The 26,699-nt window shown below is 41.2% G+C and overlaps 1 protein-coding gene across 1 annotated transcript; it reads right to left on the reverse strand.

Moving 5' to 3' along the window:
* Positions 1-26,551, reverse strand: abcc6a (ATP-binding cassette, sub-family C (CFTR/MRP), member 6a). The gene is made up of 31 exons (XM_082535297.1): positions 26,123-26,551; positions 23,158-23,334; positions 22,857-22,982; positions 17,303-17,440; positions 14,576-14,698; positions 13,432-13,493; positions 13,176-13,307; positions 11,764-11,970; positions 10,422-10,599; positions 10,047-10,208; positions 9,837-9,929; positions 9,076-9,279; positions 7,794-7,940; positions 7,608-7,695; positions 6,973-7,042; positions 6,734-6,860; positions 6,462-6,638; positions 6,210-6,377; positions 5,820-6,003; positions 5,637-5,721; positions 5,431-5,548; positions 4,787-4,994; positions 4,380-4,690; positions 3,890-4,089; positions 3,596-3,722; positions 3,278-3,379; positions 3,020-3,166; positions 2,766-2,924; positions 2,486-2,652; positions 2,181-2,375; positions 1-1,373 (listed from the first exon to the last, which is right to left on the reverse strand). Exons 1-31 carry the CDS (start codon positions 26,162-26,164, stop codon positions 1,265-1,267), a joined length of 4,533 nt encoding a protein of 1,510 aa, XP_082391423.1. The 5' UTR covers positions 26,165-26,551; the 3' UTR covers positions 1-1,264.
* Between the last annotated feature and the right edge of the window lie 148 nt (positions 26,552-26,699).

The following is a 26,699-nucleotide window of genomic DNA, read 5'->3' on the forward strand; positions in this document are numbered from 1 at the left end:
AGACATAACCATTGAGTCAAATAAATTTTATTTTCCAGCATGATGTATGGAACAAAAGCCATTAACAGTAAAAGGTCAGTGAAAATGATCAAGCTTGTTATAAAAAGTATAAATATAACATAATCCTCATAATTTTAAGGACACTTAATACATTTTGTCAAATGGTATAAATAAAAACTTGGGTTTCTCTTAGAATATATTGTCTAAACCAGTAAGACAAAACAGTAAATGCTTCTTCTCCTTGAAAAGTTCATAGGGTTCATTCTTTGAATAGAGAGTAAAATCAACATGTCAGCACCATAAAAAATAAAACAAACAAACACTGATTTTTATCTTCTCCGTGTGTGTATGGCCTGGTCTGTGTGGTAGACGCTGAGAGACAATCACAGAGATTTATCACCATTGTTTTCATGAGGCATTCTCTTCATTCATGGTGGTTTTCACTACCGGTGTCAGGTTAAATCTGACCAGAAAGGACTCTATTGACAGTTTTATGTGTTTACTTTGACAGAAATAAACAATGGCCACAACATAGTTGGATGATTGCTAATGTGTTGGCTCACTTCAATGTTTTCCTCATTTTCCCTGACATATAAAAACTCCAAATTGGCTGCCCCAAGCTCAGATTTTGAATGCAGTACAAACCTCATTTGCCCATCCTTTGCCAAAGTGAACATTTTGAAGGTTAGTGTGTCAGAGAATTTCCTGACCCACTTTCTGAGACAAGAAGACAAAATAAGACTTCTATCATTTTAAAATTATAAAATTGCCTCTTCTTTCTATACAAGGCTAAAAAAAAGAGTGAGTAAACATCCATATTTAAGCCTGAGAAAACATAAAAAAATACACACTTATAAAACTACAAAAATAATATAGCTTCCATTCTTAAAGAGAATGAAAATCCTTAAGATTTGTGTTACCCTTTCATTCCAGCCTTTGGCTTAATCCTGTTTATGGAATAAACTGACTCCATTAATCGAAATACAACATTTGTAGTGAGACTCAAATATCCAGTATAGCATTCCTGTATAGTTTTCATCCTCTGAGGTTAACAATGTCTTTTCCTGACTTGGGACAGTGTGTCTGTCTGTTAAAAACCAACAAATGCTTTTGAGATTCATCGACAATGCCCTCACGGAGAGGTCTTTGGAGCTGCCACAAAGCTTGGAATGGCCCAGATTAATGTGTGTTGGAGAGCCATAAGCATAAGGTGCCACATCTGTACACCAGGTCATCAGTTCTATGGCCAAAGCCCAGCGGAGACCTAGACCAGTCCAGCTTCCCGACACATTCGATAGAACTGCCCCCTCTGTGAGATGAGGTTGGCTGGAGAGTCCATCTCAGAAATGTGGCCTCTGTCCATGACGATAACTCTGCGAAGCAGCAAGAAAGAAAGTATATTGTTTATATGCAACATATAGGTGTGTAATAAAGCTGTGCAGTACAAGCAAATATTGCAAAGCACATCTGTATTCGTCATCTCACATGTCATCATTTCCTTTGCTGTATCTGGATATAGCATAACACTCTACTAGCATATAACATGCCTGCATCACATAGAGAGTCTGACCTCAAACACTTTTGCATAGTCCAACAAATAATCTAGCTGTTTCTCATTCAGATCCACAGGCAGCAAGAGTCAGATCCATTTTTAAAGCAGTTTTTACAAACAGATCTTTCCTCTGTATGTTAATTCGTATCTACAAATGACAGAATATAAGTTAACAATTCATTGATTAAGTTAGTGCAGTTAAATAATGCAAAAACAATGCATGTCACTAGTGACCATGTTACACCTGGATTTGACTCTTTGACTCCACAAACTGCATAGATACTACTGGTTTAGGCAAAAGTTAATATTAACAAGTTTGTTTATAGGGCTACAAGAAAGAATATATTTCTTTAGAACCATTCCCACAATTTACTGTCTTTGAAATGGTAAATAAAAACAGTTTTTTTTTCTTCTAATAACAAATGCCCTTTACATGTTAGTGTCCAGAGTCCTCTCTTTTCACAGACTTTTGGACTGTGACAAGAAATGGATAAAAGCAGCAATATTCCAGAAGCTGGGATCATCTAATGTGGGATCTTTACCTAGCCTCAGTCACTTAATGAATTCTTAAAATTGTCACCATTACTTTTTTGTCGATTCACTAAATAGACAATGAACATTAATATACCTGGTGTAGTCCATGATGGTATTAAGGCGGTGAGCAATGGTCAGCACAGTGCAGTCCTCAAACTGTGTGCGGATTGTTGACTGGATGAGTGTGTCGGTCTCCAGATCCACAGCAGCTGTTGCCTCATCCAAAACCAAGATTTTGGTTTTCCGCAACAAGGCTCTGGCTAAGCATACGAGCTGACGCTGACCCAGACTACGTATACAAAGGAAGAGAAGGGAAGATTAGAATATCATACTAAACGTGGTGCTGGAGTAGACGCTACTGTACGCTACTGCGTGTCATATTGGTGAGCTTATGTGTACCTGAGGTTTTCTCCTCCCTCTGTGCATTCATGGTTAAGTTTGTCAGGCAGATTAGATACAAAGTTTTTGAGGTGAGCAAGTTCCAGTGAACTCCACACTTCCTCATCTGTGTAGGTATCAAAAGGGTCAAGGTTCATCCGGAGGGAGCCTGAGAACAGCACAGGATCCTGTGAGAGAGGACAGAGATTTTATTCATCACCGAAATGTCTAAATTAGTAATATAATCACTAATCATTTTTTTACTGTGATGAAAGCCAGATCTCAATAAGAGTTATTATACCTGAGGAATGATAGTAATGCGCGATCTGAGGTCATGGAGTCCAATGTCAGCAATGTCGACTCCATCGATAAAGATCTTTCCCTTTGCTGCCTCTAAGATCCTAAAGATTCCCAGGGCAAGTGAGGATTTTCCTGCTCCAGTTCTACCCACAATTCCGACCTGAAAAAAATTAGGTTTTAGAAATGATGTTTTAGATAATTATGCAGTTTAAATCAAGGCGATGAACACTTTTAATATCACACAAAATGAATTACCTTCTCTCGCTCATGAATATGCAAAGTAATTCCTTTCAGAGCCAACTCAAGGCCTTTACGGTACTGCAGTCCGTAGTCCTGGAACTCTATAGTACCGTTCTGGGGCCAGGCCTGGGGTAGTGAGCTGCTCTCTATACTCCAACTGGCCTGTATGAGCCAATAAGGAAGGATAAGTAGAGAAACAAAAGCCCTCCTCTAGTACAGTTTATTGTCCTAAGCAGTGATTGGTGTACGTGTGTGTGCGGTGGGAATAATGACCTCTTTAGGAGTGTCAGCGTACTCGTTCACTCTCTCAACGGAAACAATGTTGTTTTCCACATCAGTCCAAGATCGCACAATCCAGCTCAGGATTCCAGTCACCTGCAATATTTAGTGAAAAGGCTTTTACTTCTCCTGAAATGCGATGCATTTCCGGATAGAAATAAAAACAATGCAATTTTCACTTTTTCTAGTTTAACTCCCAAATGCCTCATTCTGTAGCTGTGTGATCAAAGAATATATACTGTGTTTCTGGTGGTAATAAGGTGGCTACTTGGATAACAGTATAACAACGTGACTGTGGGTAGACTGTATTACCTGGAGAGAATGTGACACAGCCAGACCAACAATGCCTGGGCTCAAGGTGCTTTTCCCCATCACAGACAGAATGGCAGCAGCTAAGACCACACCATTACCAACAAACTCCAGATTGACTGCCAGCCACCTGTAGATATCAGTGTTATCATTAATATCATTAATAACATTGTTATCTCATAAATCAACCACAATTCTTAATGTTATAAACCTTATCCAACCCTCATCAACTGCTAAGTGAGCAAATGGAATATGAATAAAGCTAAGGCACTTTATAATGATTGCATATCCTCTCACCGGGTGGCCACAAATCGAGGGAAGTAGGAGGTCTGATTGAAGTCAACCCTCTCATTAGCCTGCAGAATGAACCTGGACTGCTCTCCGAAGGCTCGGATGACGCTGGCGCCTTGCACCGTCTCATTGAAATGGGTATAGATGGGCGAGCGGCTCACAGCTTCCAGCCTGCGCAGCTGACAGGATGTGGCAACGTAGAAGCTCTGTTGGCCACAGTGGAAAAGTAAAACACCATCTTTAATGAATGAAACAAGTGGGAACACTCAGGGCTTTCCCATAACTCAGAGTGAATGCATTCAAAGTCCATGTCAGCAGGTGGGGAACAAAATTCAAGTGGATGGCAAAATCAGCAGGTTTGGTTTTGGAGCCCAGAACTTTCCAATAACATACAGTAATGGAACCCAGCTCTTGCTAAGCAACATTCAACAGCATCATCTCAAATAAGAAACTAAAGATCAGAGTGGAGAGTTTATATTTTGGGGAGAAAATATACCTGGACAAAGGCATAGAGGAAAGCGAGAGGCAGGATGATCACGGCTGCAAAGGGTGTAGCCATCAACACGATGATGCAGACCTCCATGAGCTTGAAGACGTAGCTTAGCATCATCTTCAAGCCTTCAGGGACCATACAGTCAATAGCGTCAATCTCCTTAGCAAAGCGGTTCAGGAGGTTGCCACTTGGCGTGGACTCAAAAAAAGACATTGGAGAGTGCAGCACGTTGTTCAGGAGGTCCATGTGCAAGTGGCGAGAGGCGATGATCCCGCAGATAGAGATGGCAACAGTCGTACCAAAGATAGCAACACCTGAAGGGAAGGGAGAATGAGTGTTTGTTATGTCCAAACGAAGTTAAATTGTTTGAATCATTTGAAGCATCATTTGAATTAAACCCACTAACTCACCCTGCACAAACCCAAGGGCCCCAAAGACAGTCAGTTTCAGGTCTGTATCAATTTGGGTGCCGTTAACAACAGGATCATCGGCCCACTTGCTGAGCCAGTAGTTGTAAGCCAACGAAGCGCCCTGCTGGAAGGCGTACAGGAAGACGATGGGAATGATGATGGCCAAACCGATTGTCTTGAAGTACTTCTTGTACATATCCAACCTGACCTGTTACAAACAGATAAAAAGCAGCAGGAATAAGAGAACTATCTTCACATCCATTCCCTCCATTTATCCAAGTCCAGATCAGAGATAATTATGAATAAAATTGTTTTATTATTAAACCAGCAATAACTATTTTTGCAGACACAACCAGAACAATGTGTCTGCCATGACCATGTGTTTAACTTTACTGCTGTGTATCTGTTTGCCGTTTGGTGCTGGGCACATGTCATGTAAAATTGCTTTTCATTGAAGATGGCTTCTTGTTTTAGCCAAAAATAACATAAGGGGAGTGACTGTCTACCAAAACATTAGACTTGCACAATCTAAAATAACAACAATGATTTGAAATATATTGGCAAGCTAAGCAGAGTTGAGGGAAACTGCAGAGCATGGTAGGGAGTGGCACTGACACCTAATTTTAGGCCTTTTTCAGACTTACTCTTCCAGTGCGTGCCTTGTCAACTTCAGTGAGCTTTCCCAAGTCCTCTGGTACTTGTTCCTGGTCTGTTTCAGAAACAGGCTCCATATTCTGCAGGTTTGTATTAGTGGTGTCACCCCTAAGGAGAGGTCAGAGGTCAGTTTCATAAAAAAGTATGGTTTATATTCCAAATATGAGAATGAGGAGTGATGCATTTGTCAATGTACCCAATGAGCTGCTCCTGTGAGAGATCTCTGGAGAATGGCATGAAGTCGACCATACTGAGGCGAGCATTAGACCTCCTGGAACCAGCTACATGAAAAGTGTGCATAGTGTTGAGTTATTACTGGGAATTTAAGAGATTGTCTTAATGTAAAACAGCAAAACTAATGTCTGAAATGTCTTTTCACCTCGTTGTATGGCACTCTCTTTTCTCTCTGTGCTTGCAAAGGTGTGGATGAAGTCTGCAAATGCGCCGTGGTGGCTGAGGAGCTCCTGGTAAGAGCCACTCTCTGTGATTTCTCCATCTACGAGGACGAGGATGAGGTCGGCCTGCGGCAGGAAGCTCATCCCATGGGTCACCAGGATGCGGGTCTGTATAGCAAGCCACACAAGTCAGAAAAATGACATGTAAGCACAATCCAACACTAAATTGAGGCTTTCTTGAAAACAAAGGTGTCAGCAAAGTGGTTGTTTCCATATTATGATAACAATAGCACAGAACTTGTAACTGGCGCAATTGTCTTTGTGGTTGCGTTGAACTGGATAAACTGCACTTTGCAGACGTTATATGGCATTACCTTGTCTCTAAGGACTCCTTTTGGTCCAATGACTTTGTCGAAGATGTGTTGACCCACATGTGCATCAACGGCAGACAGCGGATCATCCAGCAAGTATACATCAGCCTTTCTGTAGACAGCTCTGGCCAAACTGACCCTCTGCTTCTGCCCGCCTGAGAGGTTAAGTCCCTGCATGGAGAAAAAACGTTTAAAATATCTGAGACTCAACATATGCATGAAGCAGCATTTTTTTTAAAACAAAGTATTCAATACCTTCTCTCCAATCTCTGTAGCATCTCCAGCAGGTAGGATGTCCAGGTCAGGGAGCAGGGCACAGGCCTCGAGCACACGGTGGTACCATGTTTTCAGCTTTTCCCGGCCAAATATGATGTTGTCTTGGACTGTGGCATTCTGAATCCAGGCTTGCTGGGGAACATACGCCACAGAACCCTGTGAAGAGACAGTCAAAAGCGAGAATATCAATATTTATTACAAGTTGCCCACAAACTATGAATAGACCTTGTTATGGAACGCAAGCTTAGTACCTTGACAGTAACTTGGCCACTTCTTTTCTCCGTTTCCCCAAGCATAGCGGATAACAACGAGGACTTTCCACTGCCTACATGTCCTACCACAGCAACAAGGGAGCCTCGAGGTACACTGACACTGATCCTGTCAACAAAGAAGTGAATTTTCCTGTAAGCCTCAAATCTTTTATTCTGTTGTTGATTTCTTTTTTCAATCTTCTTTTTCCAAAACATATAAACACATACTTAAGACATACCGTTTAAGACATGGAGGACCCTCTGCAGACCAACTGAAAGTGCCGTTTTCTATGACCACATCTTCTCCGTCTAAACAATAAAGAAAAGATTGACTTAAAAGAACAAAACCTGCAGCGAGCACTGGAAAACAGATGTATTCTTTCATCCTTAGTGATAAACAAACTTTCAAAACAAAGCTTCTCCTTGAAGTTACTCGGCAGGGTGCAGCCGGGGCGTAATTACAAGTGAATTTTCTTAATCATACAAATTACAGAGCCGCTGCTTTTTCACAAGCTGTCTTAGGAAGTGTTGACAGTTTACAGACAGAGGAGTGCAGTATATTTTTTTATTTCTTTCTGAATCATATGTCTGAATTCATGCTGTGATTTACGTTCAACCGCTGAAGGGAACATCCTATAATTACCCTGTCTACCAGTCAGCCTGGGGACCCAGGAAGTGACAGTGCACATGATCCATACAAGGTTGTGGTAGTCCACAGTTATAAACAACTACATCTTGTGGGATGCTTATATTGATTATGACAGCCTGTGATTTCAGGCAGTATGGGGAACCAAACTGTGGATATTTGTGAAACTGAAAAGTATAGAAGTGTATTCATTCAGTGTAATAGTGTATATATGGGTGGGGTTCTTACCAGAGCTCAGTGGTGCCTTTGAGACATTCTCCATTTTCAGTTCTTCTGAGCACAGGTACTTCCCCAGACGTTTCAGTGAGACTACAGCCTGAAACAGTCAGAAATGACATGGTCGATATGTGCTGTTAAACTGTGGACTGTGAAAATAATCTCCTCAATCAGGGATGGAGAAGAAATGCAACCTACCTGCAGGGTTGTGCTTATTGCAAATGGAAGCTGACTGAGTGGAGTCTTCAGGATATTGATTAGCGCCATGGAGACAAAGACCTTCTGTGCATCCAGGACGTTCTTGTCATCAAGCATCACATAGACTCCAAACATGGCGAAAGCAATCTTGGGGGGGAAAAAAGGCACTAAATGTTACTTTTATGGGCAGAACCCTGCATGCTCTTTAGGCACAGACAGTTTTAAGAACAAGGATTGCACAGGTCTAAATTGTCAATATACTTTAACCCACGTCGAGACGAAAATCAGCAGCAATGCTTTAAATGTCTGATACTACTTTCTGACTTCCCCGCCCTGTCTGTGGCACGTAACCCTAAGTCTAGCCAAGTCTTATTGTTCTGTAGACTTGAATCTTTAAAATAAGGCCACTTATGTATAATTTTATTTTTTGCGTCTCCAGCAAGGTGTTTGATAGAATAAGATGAAATTCTCTTCAGACATCTCCAGAGGATAAATCTTAATGATTTGATGATCTAACACAACCTTATTGATTTAACACTTGTAATTATTGTATTGTCTCAGCTTACTTTGTGTTTCTGGCATGGTAAGATGGTATAATGGTTATACCTGGTGGTTGCCAACACGTTAGCATGACTGAGAAAATACTAGTTACTAGTAGAATGCTACTATTTAAAGGTATGGTGCAAGAGCCGTGAATGAATGGGAACCTGTGGAGCTGTGGCCTAAATGTAATTTCATGAGGTACGCTTTATTCTTCTTGTATTTTTTCGATAGAAAAGGCTGAGACAATAGATACTACTGGCTTTGACTGATTCCTTTCTGTAAAGATGAGGAAATTCACAGCACCACTAAGTTCTTCACGGCATCTGTTATTTAGATTTTAAGCATTAAATGAGCTGCAGCAGAGACATTGTAGCATTAGCCCCCTGAGAGCAATCACCTTCAGTCACAGCTGACTGCTTGTTATACACGCATATACATTTCTCTACTGTTTAAGCTACACTCCTAGCCTATAGTTAGCATTTGGTGCTATCATGGGACGGTCATGAAGTGAATTCCTAACAAATCAATCAAATCTAATATATTGCTACTGTACTTGAGAAACTACAAGATTTTTTTTGTCTACATGTCTATTTATTCAAGACCGCCTCACTATCAAGACTGCAGACTATATAGCTCTTTAGCACAGTGGGCTTATTCAGACTTTAGACATGCAGGACTGCTTGTTAGTATCGTGGAGTTAGCCTCTGTATTGGAATGTCTATCAAATGATTGTTCTCACCAAGAAAGAAGAGGAGTTAAAAGATGCGATGGAGATGGAGTAGAGAATTTGAGACTTCTTCAGAGCCTTGAGCTCCTTTTCTCTGTAGCCCAAAACCTGCTCCAGGAAGGCCTTCTCCCAGGCATAAAACTTCAAGATTTTTATCCCATTCAAGATCTCATTCATCAGTCTGATACGGCCATCCATGAATTTCATTTGAATCTCCTGTTGACCAGACACAGGGGTTTTTACTCAGTATTGTTTGAAAAAGACCGCATGCAAAGCTGGAACTGAGGCACAGTGGATAGACAATTAGCAGACCACAGGATTCATGCATTTGTGAACATGGGTTTGACTCCCCTTATTACAGCTGTAGTAGTTTTCTTGAACATCACAGAACTTGTTTAATTCAGTAAGAATTTATTGCTTGTTACATTTTAGTGAATTTTATAACAAGGAAACAACAAAGAGCCAGGAATGTGGTCACTGCATTCAAGACTAAGTTCGATTAAACTGGCATCCAAATTTACAGAAGCCTCTGTTGTTTTTCCAAAGAAATGAAAAATTATGCCTTTCTACTGCCCACCCTTTCCTGTCATTGTTTTTCAAGCATGTTATATGGACCAGACATCAAAAGGACAAGGGAGAATGCACCATCCAGGCCAAACACCCACACAGCTCTTCAGTCACTATCTAAACCAGCTGTGGTATCCCTGACCTGACGTGCCAGATGTCTGGGCTACTGGAACGAAAGTGTGAAGGATTCCTGTAACAGCTTTTACCTGCAGCTTGCTTCTTTTCTTTGCAATGAATCCGTTGAGTGGAAAAATGAGAATGACAGTGGCAATTCCTGCCAGAGCTGACGGGCCAAGTTGCTGAAAAAAGGAGAAAGGATATGATTGTTTCAAGGTTTGTTTTTTTTTCTCTTACTCTGTTAGGCCTCATTTGTGCATGAATTGGATGCTTTGTAAAAACACTGCATTTCAACATACCTGCCAGAGGAAGAAGAGACAAAGCGCAATCTCAATCGGAGCCAGCCACACAGCATTAAAGTACACCACAAAGTCCATGAGCTTCTGAGTGTCTGCTGAAACCAGATTCACAATCTCGCCCACAGTGCAAGTCCTTCTGGCAGAGCTGTTTATCACCAAAGACTGGATTGCCAACAAAAGAGACAGCATTGTTTACAGTGTAATTTAATATCCTCGTAAAGATTTCACAAAATCATTCATCTTAGGTAAAACTGCTAATCACATACTCCATTCTGGAAGAAGATAAGGTTTTTGTTTGTGCCACTTGAGACATAATTTATGTTGTGTGTCTGTGTCGGTTAGTGGCTTCATGTCCGTAGATATAGAGTGACTCACCTTCCTGTAAACCAAGCCCATGACAGCTGTCTTCACCCTCATTCCCACTGTGAAGCAAGTATACATGTACTGATGGTTGAAGAGGGACTGAAGGCAAGAGAGGAGGAACATTAGCGTGGCGTAGAAATAGCCCTTCCACAGTGGTGCATCTTCATCTCTCATGAAATCCAGCAGAAGACTACGGAGGAGGACAAAGAGATACTTAATCGCAATGTTTCAGATGGTTGCACATGTTCAATTTTGTCTTCAACCTCTGTATTGAGGCTCTGTTTCTATATCTTTCCTGGAAAGTTGCGAATGATGCAAAGCAAAACAGGCACAGACAGGTTTTTTACTCTTTTTACAGATTCAATCTGGTATTATCTGACTCTTTTCGTGTGCTTTTGCCAATGTCCTTGAGCGCTGCTGTGGCTGCTGGCTAACTGGCCATCACAAAGTAGCCTAGGTTGCACAACAGAGCTCAGCTTGTGGCCAGGCTGCCCTCACACTTGGCCAGCGGCTCCCTTATTGTGGTCCAACTGCATTTCTGACATTTAGAGCCTCCTCTCTCTCTCTTCATGTCCTCCTTACTGGAGCAAAGAGGGCTGTGGTCTCGTCTACTTTTCTTGCTCACAGCTCTATGACCGTAATTAACACTTCCACTGCTTCTGTGCTTTGCATCAACAACAACATTCCAGTCTGACTGGTGGGATGGTGAGGCGGGTGGCGGGTCGGCCATGACCTGTTTTCACTGCTGCCAGCTTCTGTTGTTGTTTGGCAGTTGTCATAAATCACCAAATCCCTTAACGCTATTTATCTGTCTATCTCTATATTTAAAGAGATATTTTAGACGGTTGTATTTTTGTCTGCTGTTTCTTGAATTTTCCCAGCAGTAAAACAATAAAACTTTATTTTACCCTAGCCTGGTCTGCAGTGCATCCAGGTAATTTCAGTCAGAGCTGAGGTTTGGAAAGGTCTGGCTGGAGCTTTCCTCAATACAGTACACTCAATGCCATTTGGTTTGTGGGACACTGAGCAGTGAAAAAGCTATATTTGGGAACTCAACAACAGTATCTCATTCCAAATATAATGGCACAGTTTCTTGCACTAAGTAAACCTCTTTCTATCAGATTAGACTACTTCATTTCTATCTTTATGCTAAATCGTCACAACATTTATGGATTATATAAATGAGAGAACTGCTATCTAGGGGATTTTCAGCAATGGAAAAAAATACTCATGGGCCTCATGGTACTGGCTGAGATACACTTAATATTTGCAAATATTGGCAAATCATACTACATCTACTTAAAGCCACATGTCTTTCATAAAAGCAGAATTTGAGGTTCTGGTGCACTCTTACCTTAGCACCTGAGGGATGGCGAACATGAAGGCATCGTGGAATATGATACACAGAGTACCAGTCAGGAAGTACGGGCCGAATTTGCGTGCCAGTGTTCTGAGGAGGAAGAAGCCAGAGCTTTGTTCCTTTTGCAACTTCCTGAGGAGCTGAGCCTGCTCTGGCAGTCGGCTTCCCAGCGCCACACCTGATGCTAAGGCTTTCTCCTGCCTAAAAGAGCAAAGACATTGTCACAGTTACAGACATCTATGTTAGAGATGCACCAACATGCTGCTGTCTTTTAAGTCTCCAATGTAAAACTCTAAAAAAGCACTTGTTTTTCGTGCCACCGCTGAATTTGTTGGCAGCTTAGAAAAGCATTATTTGCTGAAATAATTATTAGACTTAACAACTGCTTTCAAAGCACTGGATTGTGTTAACAAGCCTTGGAAATGGCACAGAGTCTCTAGTCTTGACATTATGGTATTGTATTGTCCTCAAATGACTCTCTTTGGGCCTATTTTTAGCCCTAAATGCCTGTGGTGATGAGACATCCCAAGTTTTAATTTACCACAGTTACAGCTCTGCTCTGCTCGGGTCATTAATTCGACCAGCCCCATGTTGAAGTTTGACCACATTGCAATAAAATGGAACTGATTTTTGGCTATGACAATAAGGAGAGGAGTACAGGGGATCACAGGCCTATGTCAAAATAGCAAGACACGTGCATTTCCTGCACATGTCGTGTCCTGTCTTTTGTGCTGCAGATTCATGCACCAACTGCTGCCTGATACATATCAAACATTAAACAGCTGAAGATGTGGTTCTTTAAAGGAGTATGCTGACATTTGACATGCTTCTGATGTGGAGAACTATGTAAAAGCAGATGCCTTCTAAAATCTAACAAATAAAGCTGATGATCCCAGTAAAGACGTGGTTACCTAAGGTTAGGATTTAAATAAGAATTTTCAACAGAAAGTCAGAATGGCAGTTTGAGGACTTGAAAGATGACTGTTTATCAGGTTAATGTTAAAATAATGTTATTGGTTCCAGTACTGTAACAGATTTTGTTATAGATTTTGCACCCACTAGTACACAGAGTCCACTAGGGTACGAATGATGTAAGTTTCATCAGCAGCAGCTGCATGTGAGGCTCAGCACGGCTGTTATTGTACCCTCCAATTTGCGGTGACCCCACAGACTTGTCCACCAACTGCACATGCTTCCCCCGAGCAGACTCCAAGTGGACTAGAAAGTAGTATAATGAGAACAATTATGTGTTTGTGGTGTCTGCAGATGTTTGTGTACGTGTCTTAAAGGAGCGTAATCCCAGCCATACTAGAGAGGTATACAGATGCATATGCAAAGTGCATTGCAGTACTACTGTAAATACCCAAAGTACCAAATAAAATTTATCAAATTTAAATAATTCTCACTTTTGAAGTTTGGCACATTCAGCTGTCCAGTCCTGTTCCAGATCTGAGATGATCTTTTGTGATCTGTCTTCCTCCCTTAGGGTCCACAGATCCCCTGCTTCCAGTGGGTTGCGATATCCTTTTACGACAAGTCTGAGGAAGAAACACGGGAAGTGATTCAAACAGAATAAACATATTATTGTAAACAAGCACAAACTGTTGTTGCAGTGAGTCAGCCGATGCCTAAAAATGAAAGGGTTTTAAAGAACCATCTTACCCAGTGAACCACCAGAAGAGGATCTTTGACAGGAAAGAGGCATCTTTCACAGGACAGGGATTCTGCAACAGATTAAAGACCAGACTCACTGTTGTTTTCGCAGTAAATCTCTCACCACTTGAGGGTTTTTGAGAAATACACATCCTAACAGAGTCCGTCGGTTGATGGTTGAATGGTGCACTTGTGCGGGCTGTGTTTAAGAATGCTAATGTGCGCAAACAACACTGCACACTCAGGTGGTCCAGTCTGACGACCAAAGGCCATGAACTCCCACAGAACAGCACAAATAGTGCTCAGTGTTAGCGCAGGGTGAATATGACGTTTTGAGGTCTGCTGCAGACAGAGTGGAAATGTGTCATCACAAACTATAACAAGTGGATACACACGCAGAAAAACAGAGTTTGTCCCGTCACGCAAACTTTTTGGCATCTCCTCCACCCTGCCACCCCCTCACTGGGGTGTTTGCTCTCATCATTACCAGTGCTCTTACTCTCTGTCTCCCCTCTTCCTCTCTTCCTGTGAGTAACTCTAACCAGAGCGTGGGGCAGAGCAGCGGAGGAGGTGGAGGAAAATGGGTGTGTCCACCACGCCAGACTGTGGCTTCTGCACCCTCAACCTCCTTGCTACTTGCCAGCAATTTCTTAAGGGACTTTTCCAGCTATTTCAATTGTTTACCACTGCGGAAATATTACATCATATGTCTGTTTGATAAGTTAGAGGCTCATTTTCATTCACCTGTGAGTTGCCCCTAATCAGCGTATTATTCTGAGCTCAACAACGTTTTACCAAGCTCATGTTTGATGGGGTAGTGAGATCTGTATTAAGTAATTGCTTTTCTGTTGTGTGGTCACAGACTCTTAGCAGTGGTCTCGATGTTATCTCACAAAGTGAGTGAGCAGTACTGAAGGTATGCAGACACACAGGCACACACACACAGTCATTCACACTCCTCTCACAGGAAGCCAAAGTGGACATGTGAGAGTGAAAGGAAGGAGGATGTGAATCACATCATTTCCTCCAAAAGTGAAAAGTGTCTTCACAACAAAAGCGGAAAACCACAGGACAGCCACTCCGGCATTTTTCGTTCCTAGGTAATCATAGAGGATGTTCTTGACGGAAGCGGTTTACATTCTCCTCTGCCTACCTTTTCTGAGATGGTTTTTCCCTCTGGAGGCTGGTCAGCAAAACAGCACAGGAATAGCTGGGCCAACTGGATTGTGAAGTAGGAGAAGAAGGCGAGGTATCGTACAATATCAGAGGCAATGCCCTGTGGAATAAATAAATAGGAAAAGCAATGAAAAGGCAGCTGATAATGTCAGAATGCTGCAGTTAAAGTTCTTTGAGTCTACTGGTTTCAAGCAAGTTTTGCAATTTAGACATTTATTTTAAACTAGGGACACAATTAATTGGCTTTGCGGCCGACATGACGAGGGTTTTCATTTGGATCAAAATGTATTTTGGTTGTTTCATCTCTTTCAACATTACTTAACAAATCACACAACATCCTGACTGTGGTACAACGGATCATTTGTCACCACTGTGGCTTTGTGTGCAGTTTCACAACAGCACAAAATTCATTATATAGCTTTTATATAGCTTTTCCTTTGAGCGCAAGCCGTATAGCGGAGGATGGTTTCTGCACCGGGATCACAGACACAATAAAGAGTATTTTGGACCTTTAAGCCAAATCAGGGTGAAAACCCAGAGTCTTTAATGGTGTGCTTTTTATAAATGAAACAACAGTTAAATTTGTCTCGCAGTCACGCTAAGAGCCCGTATCTGTAAACAGGGAAATTGTGGTTTCACAAACCAGCACCCTTACTTTCAATCAAGGGAGCAGCTGCAATATTAACCACTCAGAGACTTTTGTGAATTGTAGGACTCGCATGTTATTCTTGACATACAGAAACTTTGGGCTCTGGCACAGGCTTTGTTTACAACTGGGACAGAGCCACTGCCACAGGCTGTGTGCTGTGTATGTGCAGCAGTATGGCTATGCATAAGAGTTGGAGCCATGGTAAACAGTAAAATGATTTTCTGTGAAAAGTGTGGTGCCGTGCCCAGAAAGGCGATACGAAGAAGCCAAACGGATCCGGCCACACTGTGAAAAGCAGGGTCAGGATGGTCGGAGAGTGGGTGGGAAAAATGTAGGTCAAGCAGCTAAGAATGACCAAGGGTCCGCAAACATGTACTCCGTCAACTTGAGCTGTCAACGCTGCAATTTGAAATGGACACATTCTTCGTAAACATTTAGAATACATCTCAGCGCTATATACAGTCCACACGGAATAAAACTGCTGAGCTGTGCAGCCTCCGCTTTTTTTATAGCTCATCACAGCAAAAGAAAACGTCTTACTGTTTGTATTTTGTCATGCAACAGTACTGATGTTAGTGATGACCGCTATAGTAAAACCCTCAGAAAACAAATACTGGCCAGGATAACTGAGAACAAAATGGCATTTTTAAATAATGAAAATTACAGACATTGAAATATACCAGTCAAAAAAACACTAAAAATATTTTGTTTGCAATTTTGAAACTGTTAAACAGATCTATAACGTCACTATTCATTGCCTAAATCTTTCCTTTCTTTGGTTTTACTTCTGAGATCTAGTCCAATTTTTATTTACCGATGGGATCCTGGAAATTCCTCACTACTTCTGTTGCAACTGTATGAATATTAAATTCATATTTGTACATTCTAGGAAAAAGCACATTCAGTTTCCTTCCCAAGTTGGTTGAGAGGAGTGATATTGCTTGTGGCTGTATGCTTGATACCTAGCTCCACTATTTAGCATAAAAACAAAATCTGTCTCAGTAGCTGACACATTACATTTAATTTTTGTAATCAGTTTACTGTCTTTGTGGTAGACTAAGCCAATTAGTCTACCAGGAATTATAACTTCCTTTGTTTTATGAGTTTTAGGGGAGTTGCCTGCAAATCTGAAACTTTAAATGCCAGTCTTGACGTATAATACCTTCTAGCTGGCAGCAACAACAGTTTTTGGAGGAGAGGATGTGGTAAAAAGCCTAAAGTGATTAACCAAATTTAATACGTAGATACGGTTCATCATAAACTAGAAATATGGTATGGAGGATATAGTAAGAATTTATGAGTGGTTACATGTGTGCACCGTTCATGTGTCCGCATGTGTGAAATGAAAACATCTGCGTGTAAATCATATATGGCTTTACATTATGTGTGAATGCATAGATTTCCATCTGGCCGTGGTTACAGCAGTGTAGGTCCATAAACACAGCGCTGACGTTCCTCTGGTCTGACCCTGGGCTGCCATGTCTCACCAGCATTTATCCCAGGCCCATCATTACTCTCCCCCAAACAGTATGGGAATGTCACACTGAGAAACGATAAAACAGAAATATGGATGTGTGTGTGTTTTTATGGAAATGCAAATGCGACTGCCCCACGGCTGCGTGAACAAAAATACAAACCTACCCCCATACAACAATGATTGCTGTGTTCGACGGGAGACACAGGAAGAAAAGGAAACCCTAAACACACACAGGCTTGACCAGAATTGGCAGTGTCATCCTCCAACACATTGTGTTAACTTTGGGCTACCTTGGTTAAAATTGGGGGATAGAGATAGAAATTCTTTTCTGACACAGGGTACAGCTCAAGCTGTGCTGCTGGAGTCTCGCGTCTAGACTATGGGTAGGAGCACAGCTGATTAGATACCTCTTCACGGTGTTTAGACATGGCAGGTTCACTAAGTTCAGACTGGGCATGCTAACAAATTCACTTTGGCATGAGCCTATTTTTGATTTCAGTCTTTTTGGATGCAAGATGATATCGTTTATATTAAAGGGTACATTTATTTTTATATTCATTAATAGGCTAAGAACATACCTCATCCATGGCTAGCTGGATCTTTGCTCTTAGAGGCACCAGAGCACAAACAACTGCCAAGACCCAGAACAGGAAGAGGAATATAGAGGAACGACAGCCTCTTATTCTTTCCAACTGGATGATGCACATGGCCAGGATCTAGAAAGAGAGACAGAAAGACTTTAATTTAACAGTTAACATGTGTGGTTCTTGCAACACAGGACAGGAAACAACTCTGTCCCTGAGAGCACCATAGAGAAGAGAGCCAAACTCCAGTCTGTGATGCCACGTTGATACTGCCTGAAATGATTTCACGGACAAAAGGACCAGGAGGAATCAACTTTTGTAGAGCACAACAATGTTTTTCAGTCTCTGGGAAACTCAGATTTCATAGTCTGTGTACAGTCATGTCAACTGCTTTCTAATTGGCATTGCGTCTATAGATTGCATTATAAATTTAAAAACAGAGACCTTCCAAAAGGCTTTCCTTTGACTCTAAATGCCTCTGGATTTATGTCTATATGAAGACTTCAGGTTATTTGAATATTCTGATATTCTGCAGAAATCCAAAGAAAGTGATATTTTTATGCTCATCGTTTCTCACCTAACCAACAATGAGCCAAACTAGCTTGGAAATCAGTACAATAACTTCACAATCCAATAACAAATGCAGTGCAAACTTAATATAGCAACAAAATAAATTGCAAAAAATGCTGACAAACGTTGAAGTTAACTACGGTTAACATTTTACACAACATTTAATTCATGGAAAAACCTTCACTTGATGCAGGGGAATAAAACTGCCAACAAGCTGTTTTTTTTCTGGTTAATATTAACAAATGCTATCTTGCTTACTAAAACAAATGCATGACCCGAGGATGCTGACAGACGATCTTTTAATGGCTGCGTGTGTCACCGGATGCCACTCGTGGAACCACAGAACCTCATTCTCTTCTATTAGCTGCAACTGTCAGTGCGAGTGTTTTCCACAGAGCACAGATTTCATGTGATCTAATGTAATGCGGTCAATGGTTTTATAAAAACCTCCAAAAATAGCTCTGATTCTGGGAATTCCCTGGCTGCAGACACGAATATGACTTGGCTCTTTTCTCTTTATAAAAATGACACATATACGCCGCATGCCACACTGTCCTATATACTTTCCTGTTTTCTCCAAAAAACAAACAAACAAACAAACAAGCAAAAAAAGACTAATTTGGTTTAGACATGCTGGCTATCTGTCTGTGCTCAGAGGAGGCACGCATCGGCTTGTGAACCTCTGTAATTGGTCCCTCACCGAGTGGTTGGCCAAGTGAGACGTCACTTCACCGTGCCAGCTCATCACCAAGTGGGGAGAAAGCGGATTTAGGTTTCATAATGAGCACCCACATTGGTTACCCCGGGACGAGCCGCAGTGCTGTCCTGTTATAAACTGCTGGTCTGTCAGTTATATAACTTTTCTTTTTGCATCAACAACCTGAAGCACTTTGTGTAAATCCAGTGAATGTCTTTGTGCTAATATAAACAATATTCTTGCTGCAGTGATGATGAAACATTTGATTTGATTTGATTTGATTTGTTCATTCATTTTCCCCAACACATTTGATGCTCACCAGCCCATCAGGGAGAGAGAATATAAATAGACACGCACTTACAGTCACACATATGGGGAATTTAGAGTCTCTGGTCTACCTGACTTGAATGTGTTTGGGAAGTTGGAGGGAAAGCCATAGATACAGTAAAGAGGGGATGTGAACAACATGCCAACCCAAAACACACAAATGTCAAAGAATCTTGTGTGCTTTAGGACCGAAGCTATTCTAATTAGCAATACTTTAGTTAACTGAGTAGCTTCTTTAATAGTTTTCAATGGAATTTTATTCTGCTTTAAATGCATATTTGTTTTCTGAACATAAAATCAGCAACACTGGCCTGATTTATTCATTCACTGCTTTATATACATAGCATAGCAGCGCTGTTAGCAAAAGATTTTGAGCCTATTAGTGCTTGTGGTTGCACGCGCCTGAGCAGTGCCAGTCCAGCCCTCTCTTAACTCAATTTTGTGGTCTTAGCCAACTAAACACGAAATGCTTTAATACTACCTGTGTAGCAACTACTGGAGATTTAAGATTATCGTCAAATGAAGTTTGAGAAAAAGAGGACATTTTTATGCCACAGTTAATCTTCCAGTTACATAACAATAGATTAAAGTGCCAGTGAATGGTAAAAATGGATTTGTGGGACAGCCCAGCATGATATAAAGATTGAACAAATGCAAAAGTCAATAACTTCAACTGTTATTTAATACACTTTTAGAAGTATTTTCCTCTGCTGCATATGGGAACAATATTCTTAACTATGTTAAACTAGATATTGCTTGTGATCATAAAGATAAAATAGTTAGCTAAAAGATGCTAAAATGCTACAGTTTAGCGATAATTAGTTGATTAACACTGGGGATGAATCAATATAAATGAATGTATTTCATAGGTTAATTTGACCCATTAGTCAGTTCATCTTATTGACTGCTGGAGGAGTTAAGTAAGACTATGGGACTACTTAACACCATATCTATTAGGCACACTCTATGTTAGTGTGCTGTACCAAGCCCATGGGATAAACCTTCTTTTTTTTTAATTCTTTTGCTCCTAAACACATAAGATCACATCAGCCCCAGTCCAAACCTTAACACCAAACTGGCCTTAGGTCAGCGTACAAGAGGAAGGTTGATCTTATTCCTAGCTTTCCGCTCCGTCTTGCCACCATATTGCTGCAAACCATAAGCCCATCTGTTTGTAGGAGTCAGTGGGTGGAACTAACTTCATCACTAGGCCTGAATCAAACCCCGACCTTATAATTACATGGGAAGTGTGCAGTGCTGGGGATGGAATAGGAGCTTTACGTCATGGCATTACTGATTATAGCCGGTGTCATGTGTGTACTTTACATCCGTACTGACCACGATTCATTCGTGGGCTGACTGACTTGGGCGAAAGCGTTCCCATACACTAACTTGAGTTGAAGGGCAACAAAACAAACTGGTCAGAGCAACAAGAGCACAGTGTTCCGTTCCCGCACCCAGGGACTGGTTGGTGGTATGTGGCTAGAATCAACATCTAGAAAATTATATCCTTTAATAAAGATAAGTCTGGCACATAGATTAAAAGATTGGAGACATGTTCTTAATGTGATTTAGGAGTTTGTTCTCTGCCCCCCCAACCCTCCTCCCCGGTGTGAGAAATTAGATATTCCAAATAAGGGACCTTTTTTGAGATGTATCCTTTTGATACAAGAGACGTCTCAGTGTATTTTTAACACAAACACGTGCTGGTATTTACTCAAGAGTCTGAAAAGACCACAGGTGGGTAAAGCTGTCTGACTTGGAGAGTGAGACTGAGCAGAACCTGTATGAGGCTACAGAGAGAGAGAGAGCTTTGTACGTAAACTTATACAACTGTGTGGGTCGTATACGACAACTTTATAAGCTCACAGGACCCTTCCCATCTGGGCTCTGCACCCTTGCATAGCATTGTACTTTCTATCACTCTTGCTCAGGATAAACAGCATTTTAAACTTGCCATGCCACCCATGCTGAGCTGTACTCCTCTTCTCCTTTGCCTTCTCATCCAAGTTAAGTATCATTTAAGATGTACTGAAAATGAGTGGGATCGATGTTCTCAGAAACATTCAGGGACTTTTCTATCAACAAAGGCTAAAACATTTCTCTGATTGCACGCTGGGCCTTATTTTCTATAAATAACCTTCTACCGCTCACCCTAGACACCACTGTGATCTGGGTCGTGGAGGCCAGTATGGTTTGCTTCAAGATGTTTTGAGGGAAGATACAAACAACATTTGTAAAGATTAAAGATCTCTTCCAGACTACGTACATCTGCATATGTCTTGCACTGATTCAGATCTAAACATTTGAGTCAGAGCTTTTTGTTTTGGGGTTTTTTGGATTTTGGGTTTGGTTTATACCCAACCGAGGATTCTTGTTGCTAGGGTATCCGGAGGGCTATTTTGTCTTTTATCTTTTCTTCTTCTTTGCTAAGGCGTTGCAGTTGAACCCACTGAACTGTACAGTTGTGGTCAGAAGAATTGTGCTCAGAGAAGCATCTGGCATCTAAACTTCCAATCCAACAGTACACCTGTAGGCTATATAAAGACCGAATCTTCCTGTGTAATTAGGGTTAACACAGACTACAATTGTGTGTGTGGATTTGTGTGTTTTTGTTTTAAAGACAGACCACATAGTTGGAAGACAGTCATATGGACTTAATTGGGATTGAAGCCATGCCATTGTCAATGTTCTTCGCCACTAAGCAGCTCATTTGAATTCTAATACATAATTGACCAATCATCATGATGCATGATGATGTGTCAGATACAAACAGTACATACCTTGGAAACAGTATACACTAGATCATCACCTATAAGAAATATTATGGTTTATGCAGTGTTTATTCATTATGTAGTGTATACTGTTTCCAAGGTATATACTCTGACACATTATATTCAGTCATATTCTTGCAGATTTTATATCCATAATGTAAAAAACAACGCATGTAGACTCACAGAAGCAAGAAAATTAAAGAGGAAGGGTCCAAACTGGGAAAGGGGAAGTCAGAGGGAATGGACTTCCTCTGGTGTCTCATGAGCTCAGCTGAGAGGAGTTTGTGTTAAAAAGCCTAAATCACAGATGGAAACATGAAGCAATTCCCATTTTTTTCAGTGTCAGTTGTATATATTTTGTAAAAGAGGGATCCAGGCTGCAAAATATCTGATTCATTATATTTGGTTTATTTGGCCACTGCCAAAGTACCTAACAGTCACACTTTCATTGCATTGGAACTTTGCACATACATATGCAGTTACATTGACTCCACATGAAACAGTAAGTGATGTCATTATATAAGTGCTTTGCAGTCCGATGAGCGATTGTCAAATACAAGCAGGTTACTGTGATATTTGCATTGCCTGCTACACCATAAATCTAGCTATAGTTCTGCATCTTTGCACCTCAGTGTTTGACTAGCATACTGTATATTTGCACAGTGACATGTGAGCCAGCAGGACACAAGTCGAAATATTTCCCAAACATCTCTGTTAGCTAAAGCTACTCTGAATGAAGAACAAATGTCAGATCTACAAATCAACAGTGCATCTATATATAGAAATTATGGACACCTGATGCACAATTAGATGATTGCTTCGCAGTAATATTAAAGTTGTTGTCTGTGTTTAATAACTGTGTTTAAAAACTTGCGTTGTAGTTCTTGCTTTTTTATTCTTAAAGGATTTGTTTTCAACACTGTGCCTTAATGTTATCACTCCCATTCTGACGACATGTAGTTTCCCCCCTTAGTACAAACACTAAGAACACAGTGCAGTGCTTTGGCTAAATAAGGAATTGATAAACGCGCCTTGCTCCTATCCTTGATGTTCCAAATGTCATGCAAGATCTAAAGTGTGCGTAACCTTTTCCAGGTCAATAAAACATTAAATTAAAACAACTGGAGTTTGATTTGGATAGATGTGTACATGTGTGAGAAAAAAGAGCCACAGTATTTACCACAGTCATGCTGCGAATAATAGGGCTGAGCAGAAAGACCATGTGGTGTTGGATATCCTGGCTCCTCTCCAACAGGATGTAGAAGAACTCCACAAAGCCAAATGAAGCCAGCAGGAAACCCAACACCTGAACAGAGCAGAGAGTATGAGGAGAATGAGTCGAGAAGCTAAAAACAAAAATAAACAAAACAAAAAAAACCAACACAAACTTAGCAAATGTTTCGACTTTTTTTCTTTTTCTGTCATGGGAAAAACTTAAACAATAAACTGAAGACTGGCCAGCATTTAAAATGATGTCTCACCATCTTGGCAGAGCAGAGACAGGACATTTGAATGTGTCCGCGGTCATGGCAGTAGAGATGAAGACAGTAGAAAGGGGCCAGCAACCACAGATAGATACAGGGGACCCACACCAGCACTGTGTTCTGGAAACACTGGGTTAGGTCTGGGTTGGCTGTGTACCATGTACGGTTCCAGTCCTGCATCAGAGAGAAAACAAGAAGTTCAAAAGTTCAGCTTGAAAGAATATACTTAAAAGCCAGAAACCGAGGTCAAACTGTGCGATTATATTCATCATCTGACAGACTAAGCAGGCGGGACAAAGTGGCAAAAATCCCGACTTGGTGCAGGTCCTACATTTCATCCATCAATCCACTGAGAGCGAAACCACAGCAGGTCAACAGAAAACGTATCTGTGCTCAGTCCTGAGAGAGTGCGAGCTGGAAAAGGCCTCCTTTGCCAAAAAAGCTGAGTCAGTATTTGAATGTTTTATTTTTTTCCCCCTCACCACGTCTCTGGCTTGTTTCCCAATTTGAGTAGGACAATATAACTGTCAACAAATCAAACGATGAGGTCAAGAACTACAGTAATAATGAAGCCCATAAACTATAAAAGTTTGTGCAGACGAGGTGTGTTGAGCAAATGCTGCCAAAATGTTGCGATTACGTAACAGTAGCGCAACCAAGATAGTCTGTCTATCGTTAAAAAAAGATACTTGGGGCTAAATGGCTTGTTGTTGTCAAGCTTCCCTTGTTTATCACCTCGCTGCCCTAATGAGGGGCAGGGTGTCTGGCTGTGCTAACAACATTGCCCTGGGGAGTCACCACAGGAAGTGGTTTTAAAGCTTCTAGCATGGCACATACGTCTGGCTCTGCTGGTAGAATTCCAACTGGGATAAGGTAAAGTGGCCAAAATTGGTGGCAGCTGCGAGATTATTATGTAACAACCGTCTGTCCACACACAGGCTTTTGAGTGAAGCCCGGCAGGTGAGATATTGGGCAGACTGACGCCGTCATTTCTGGTAACTGTGATTAATTCAAGTTTACCATCAGTCAATACTGTTTACTGCCACATGGGTCTGAATCATGATCGGACTGTCAGGCTCTTGTTTCAGTTGCTAGCAATTATGATGATACACTTCTTTGGCTGCCTCGCCTTAAAAGTCTGATTCTCACATACAGCTTCACTACATATCTGGTTAAGGTTATGCAACGAGTGCATGATTTTGCACCTATGGTATAACAGCAGCTTCTGTGAGGTTTGGCATATCAAAATCCATTTAAGTGAAAAACTGCTTGAGAAGGAGCGAGTGGGTGGCTACTTTCACAGACCTGTCTGAGTTCTGTGGTCAGTGGCAGGCAGATGAGCACTTTTATGATGACATCCAACCCGTCAAAGCCTCTCTGCGCTCTTTCTTGTGCTTTTTGCTTGTTTCTGACCCTTGGCTGAAATGGTGTCTGGTAGATGCCAATAGTGTCTATTTTTACCTGACAAAGTGATTTGAGAGTGGAGAACAGAGACACTTATTGTCCTCTGAATCTGCTCATTGTTGCTTTTTACATCCCCTTTATTTCAGAAACCAATTCAGCGTGTTGCAATCCCGTTGAGTTTTGAGGAACTGTTAGAGGATTACCTATTGTGAGTATGTGACGTGTATAAACTATAGAGACTGTAATTTAAGGGAGCGTTGATCACTCCCCTGTCTGTCTCACTTTGGCCTGTTGTTCAAATTATAGATTAGGTTGATCTAAAAAGAAAGACGCTAAACACAATCCTAGCTCCTAAATTGGCCCCTTTCAAATTTTTCCTAAAACCTTTCAGGTCAGGTGTTGCTGGAACAGATTGCTGAGCTGGACTTTACAATTTCAGTTTTAGATCCATATAAATCTGCATTGCTGCCCCAAGGCTGTGACCAGTGAGTCAGCAATGATGTCATTTCCAAAACATGTAAAAAGGTCAGTGTAGTTAATAGCAATAGATATTTGTGGCCAGCAGAAGACAGAAACATCTGTTAAAACATCCCGTAAGAACAGCACATCTGTGTTTTGAAGTTTCATGGCAGCGAGGGCTGCACAAAATACAGTAACACGCTTTCACTTTCCCAACAGTGTTTGATGGCAGTTGTTTTGAGGTTTTGCAGGAGCAGAAACAGAGAACAAGAAGTAACGAGAACCAGAAACCGAGTGAAAGAGGAAGGACGAGGGTTGAAAAAGTCAAGTTGGGAATGAGTGCATTTAATAATCCTGGCATTCCAGTTGGATCACAGCCGTTCCTTTTATTTTAGAGCCGGGATTTAGAGTGTGGAGTCTTGCAAACATGCAAGACTAAAAACCTTTTCCAATTAGAGCAGCAGACTCACTGTGGTGCATTTCATCCAATCAGCATCTCGTTGGTATGAATTATGCCGCAGGATGACAATAAACACACAACTGTGGTATTCATCAAAGGTAAAGGCTGGCGTTCAGAGAAGCTTTAGATTACAATTAGTAATACTGGCTGCGAATACTGAGAAGGTCAGTGTATGGGGGTTTTCTCCCTAAACACACAAAATTAGTATTACTCATTTGATTTATTTATTAGTGCCAGTAATCCTTCTAATCCCAATAAACAACAGGTATCCAAGGACAAAATGCTAATCTGGCTAATGCTAATGGCACTGATCATTTAAATAATAAGATTAAAACAAGTTTAGGAGAGTTTCATCAAGAATTATACCAGTGTGTTTATACACCAACACTTCTGTAAACAAATGCTAATACTCATAATATAATCTGCCAAAATAACAAAAATATCTTTGATTTCATATTTAGCAATTCATAGACAACTACGAGCTGAAATTAACAGACATCTTTGCAGGAATAAGCAGGAATTATAAAGACATACCTCATTTTTTAAATGAATGCTGTTTAAAAGTGACCTTGGCTGAAAAAGCCACACACTCAGTAATGCGATGTGATTCCAGGGTCAGTGAACACATCATAAACTCACCCACAGAGGGTCCAGGCCACTGAGTCTGCAAAAGGCATCCATCCACTCGTTGGCTCCTTCCTCCCTGTTGCTCCACTTGTTGGGCTCGATCAGCACTGCTCCTCACAATGGGTAGCACAGACTCTCTGCAACAGCACCGGTGGGTGTATGTATGTGTGACGGGGGGAGAGACACTGAGTCCTAAAAGACTAATGGTTGTGTTTCTTGGGTTTAGCCAGTCCTCGCTTGTCTGTCTGTGTGGTACGCTGTGTTTATTAGTGTGTGTGTCTGTTTGAGTGTGTGACCTTTCCTGCTCTTTAATAAAACAGCTTCTCTCAATCAAACGCTGTTTCTGTCTGCCTCGCTGTTTGAACTGGTGCTGCCCTGAGATTCTGTGTCTTTCTGAGTCTCACTCAGTCTGCCTGCTGTTTATGAGTGTGTCTCCTTGTTGGGTGGGTGGAAATATTTCTCTCTCTCTCTCTCTCTCTCTCTCGCTCTCTCTCGCTCTCTCACACTCTCCCTCTTTCTCTCCCTCATTTACTCACACCCCTCTTTTCTCTCCCACATCTTCTGGATTTTGATCAAAACACCACAGCTA

This window comes from Aulonocara stuartgranti (assembly GCF_965226115.1).
Source record: "Aulonocara stuartgranti genome assembly, chromosome: 6".
Taxonomy (NCBI): Eukaryota; Metazoa; Chordata; class Actinopteri; order Cichliformes; family Cichlidae; genus Aulonocara; species Aulonocara stuartgranti.

What these genes read in the sequence shown, in the direction of transcription:
- abcc6a (XM_082535297.1), bottom strand. Translation starts at nt 26,164, where the DNA reads ATGGATGCCTTTTGCAGACTCAGTGGCCTGGACCCTCTGTGG. An exon ending in CAATAAGCACAACCCTGCAG is followed by an intron (nt 7,696 to 7,793) that starts GTAGGTTGCATT and finishes TGACTGTTTCAG; the next exon opens with GCTGTAGTCTCACTGAAACG. An exon ending in AAGGAGTCCTTAGAGACAAG is followed by an intron (nt 6,004 to 6,209) that starts GTAATGCCATAT and finishes CTTGCTATACAG; the next exon opens with ACCCGCATCCTGGTGACCCA.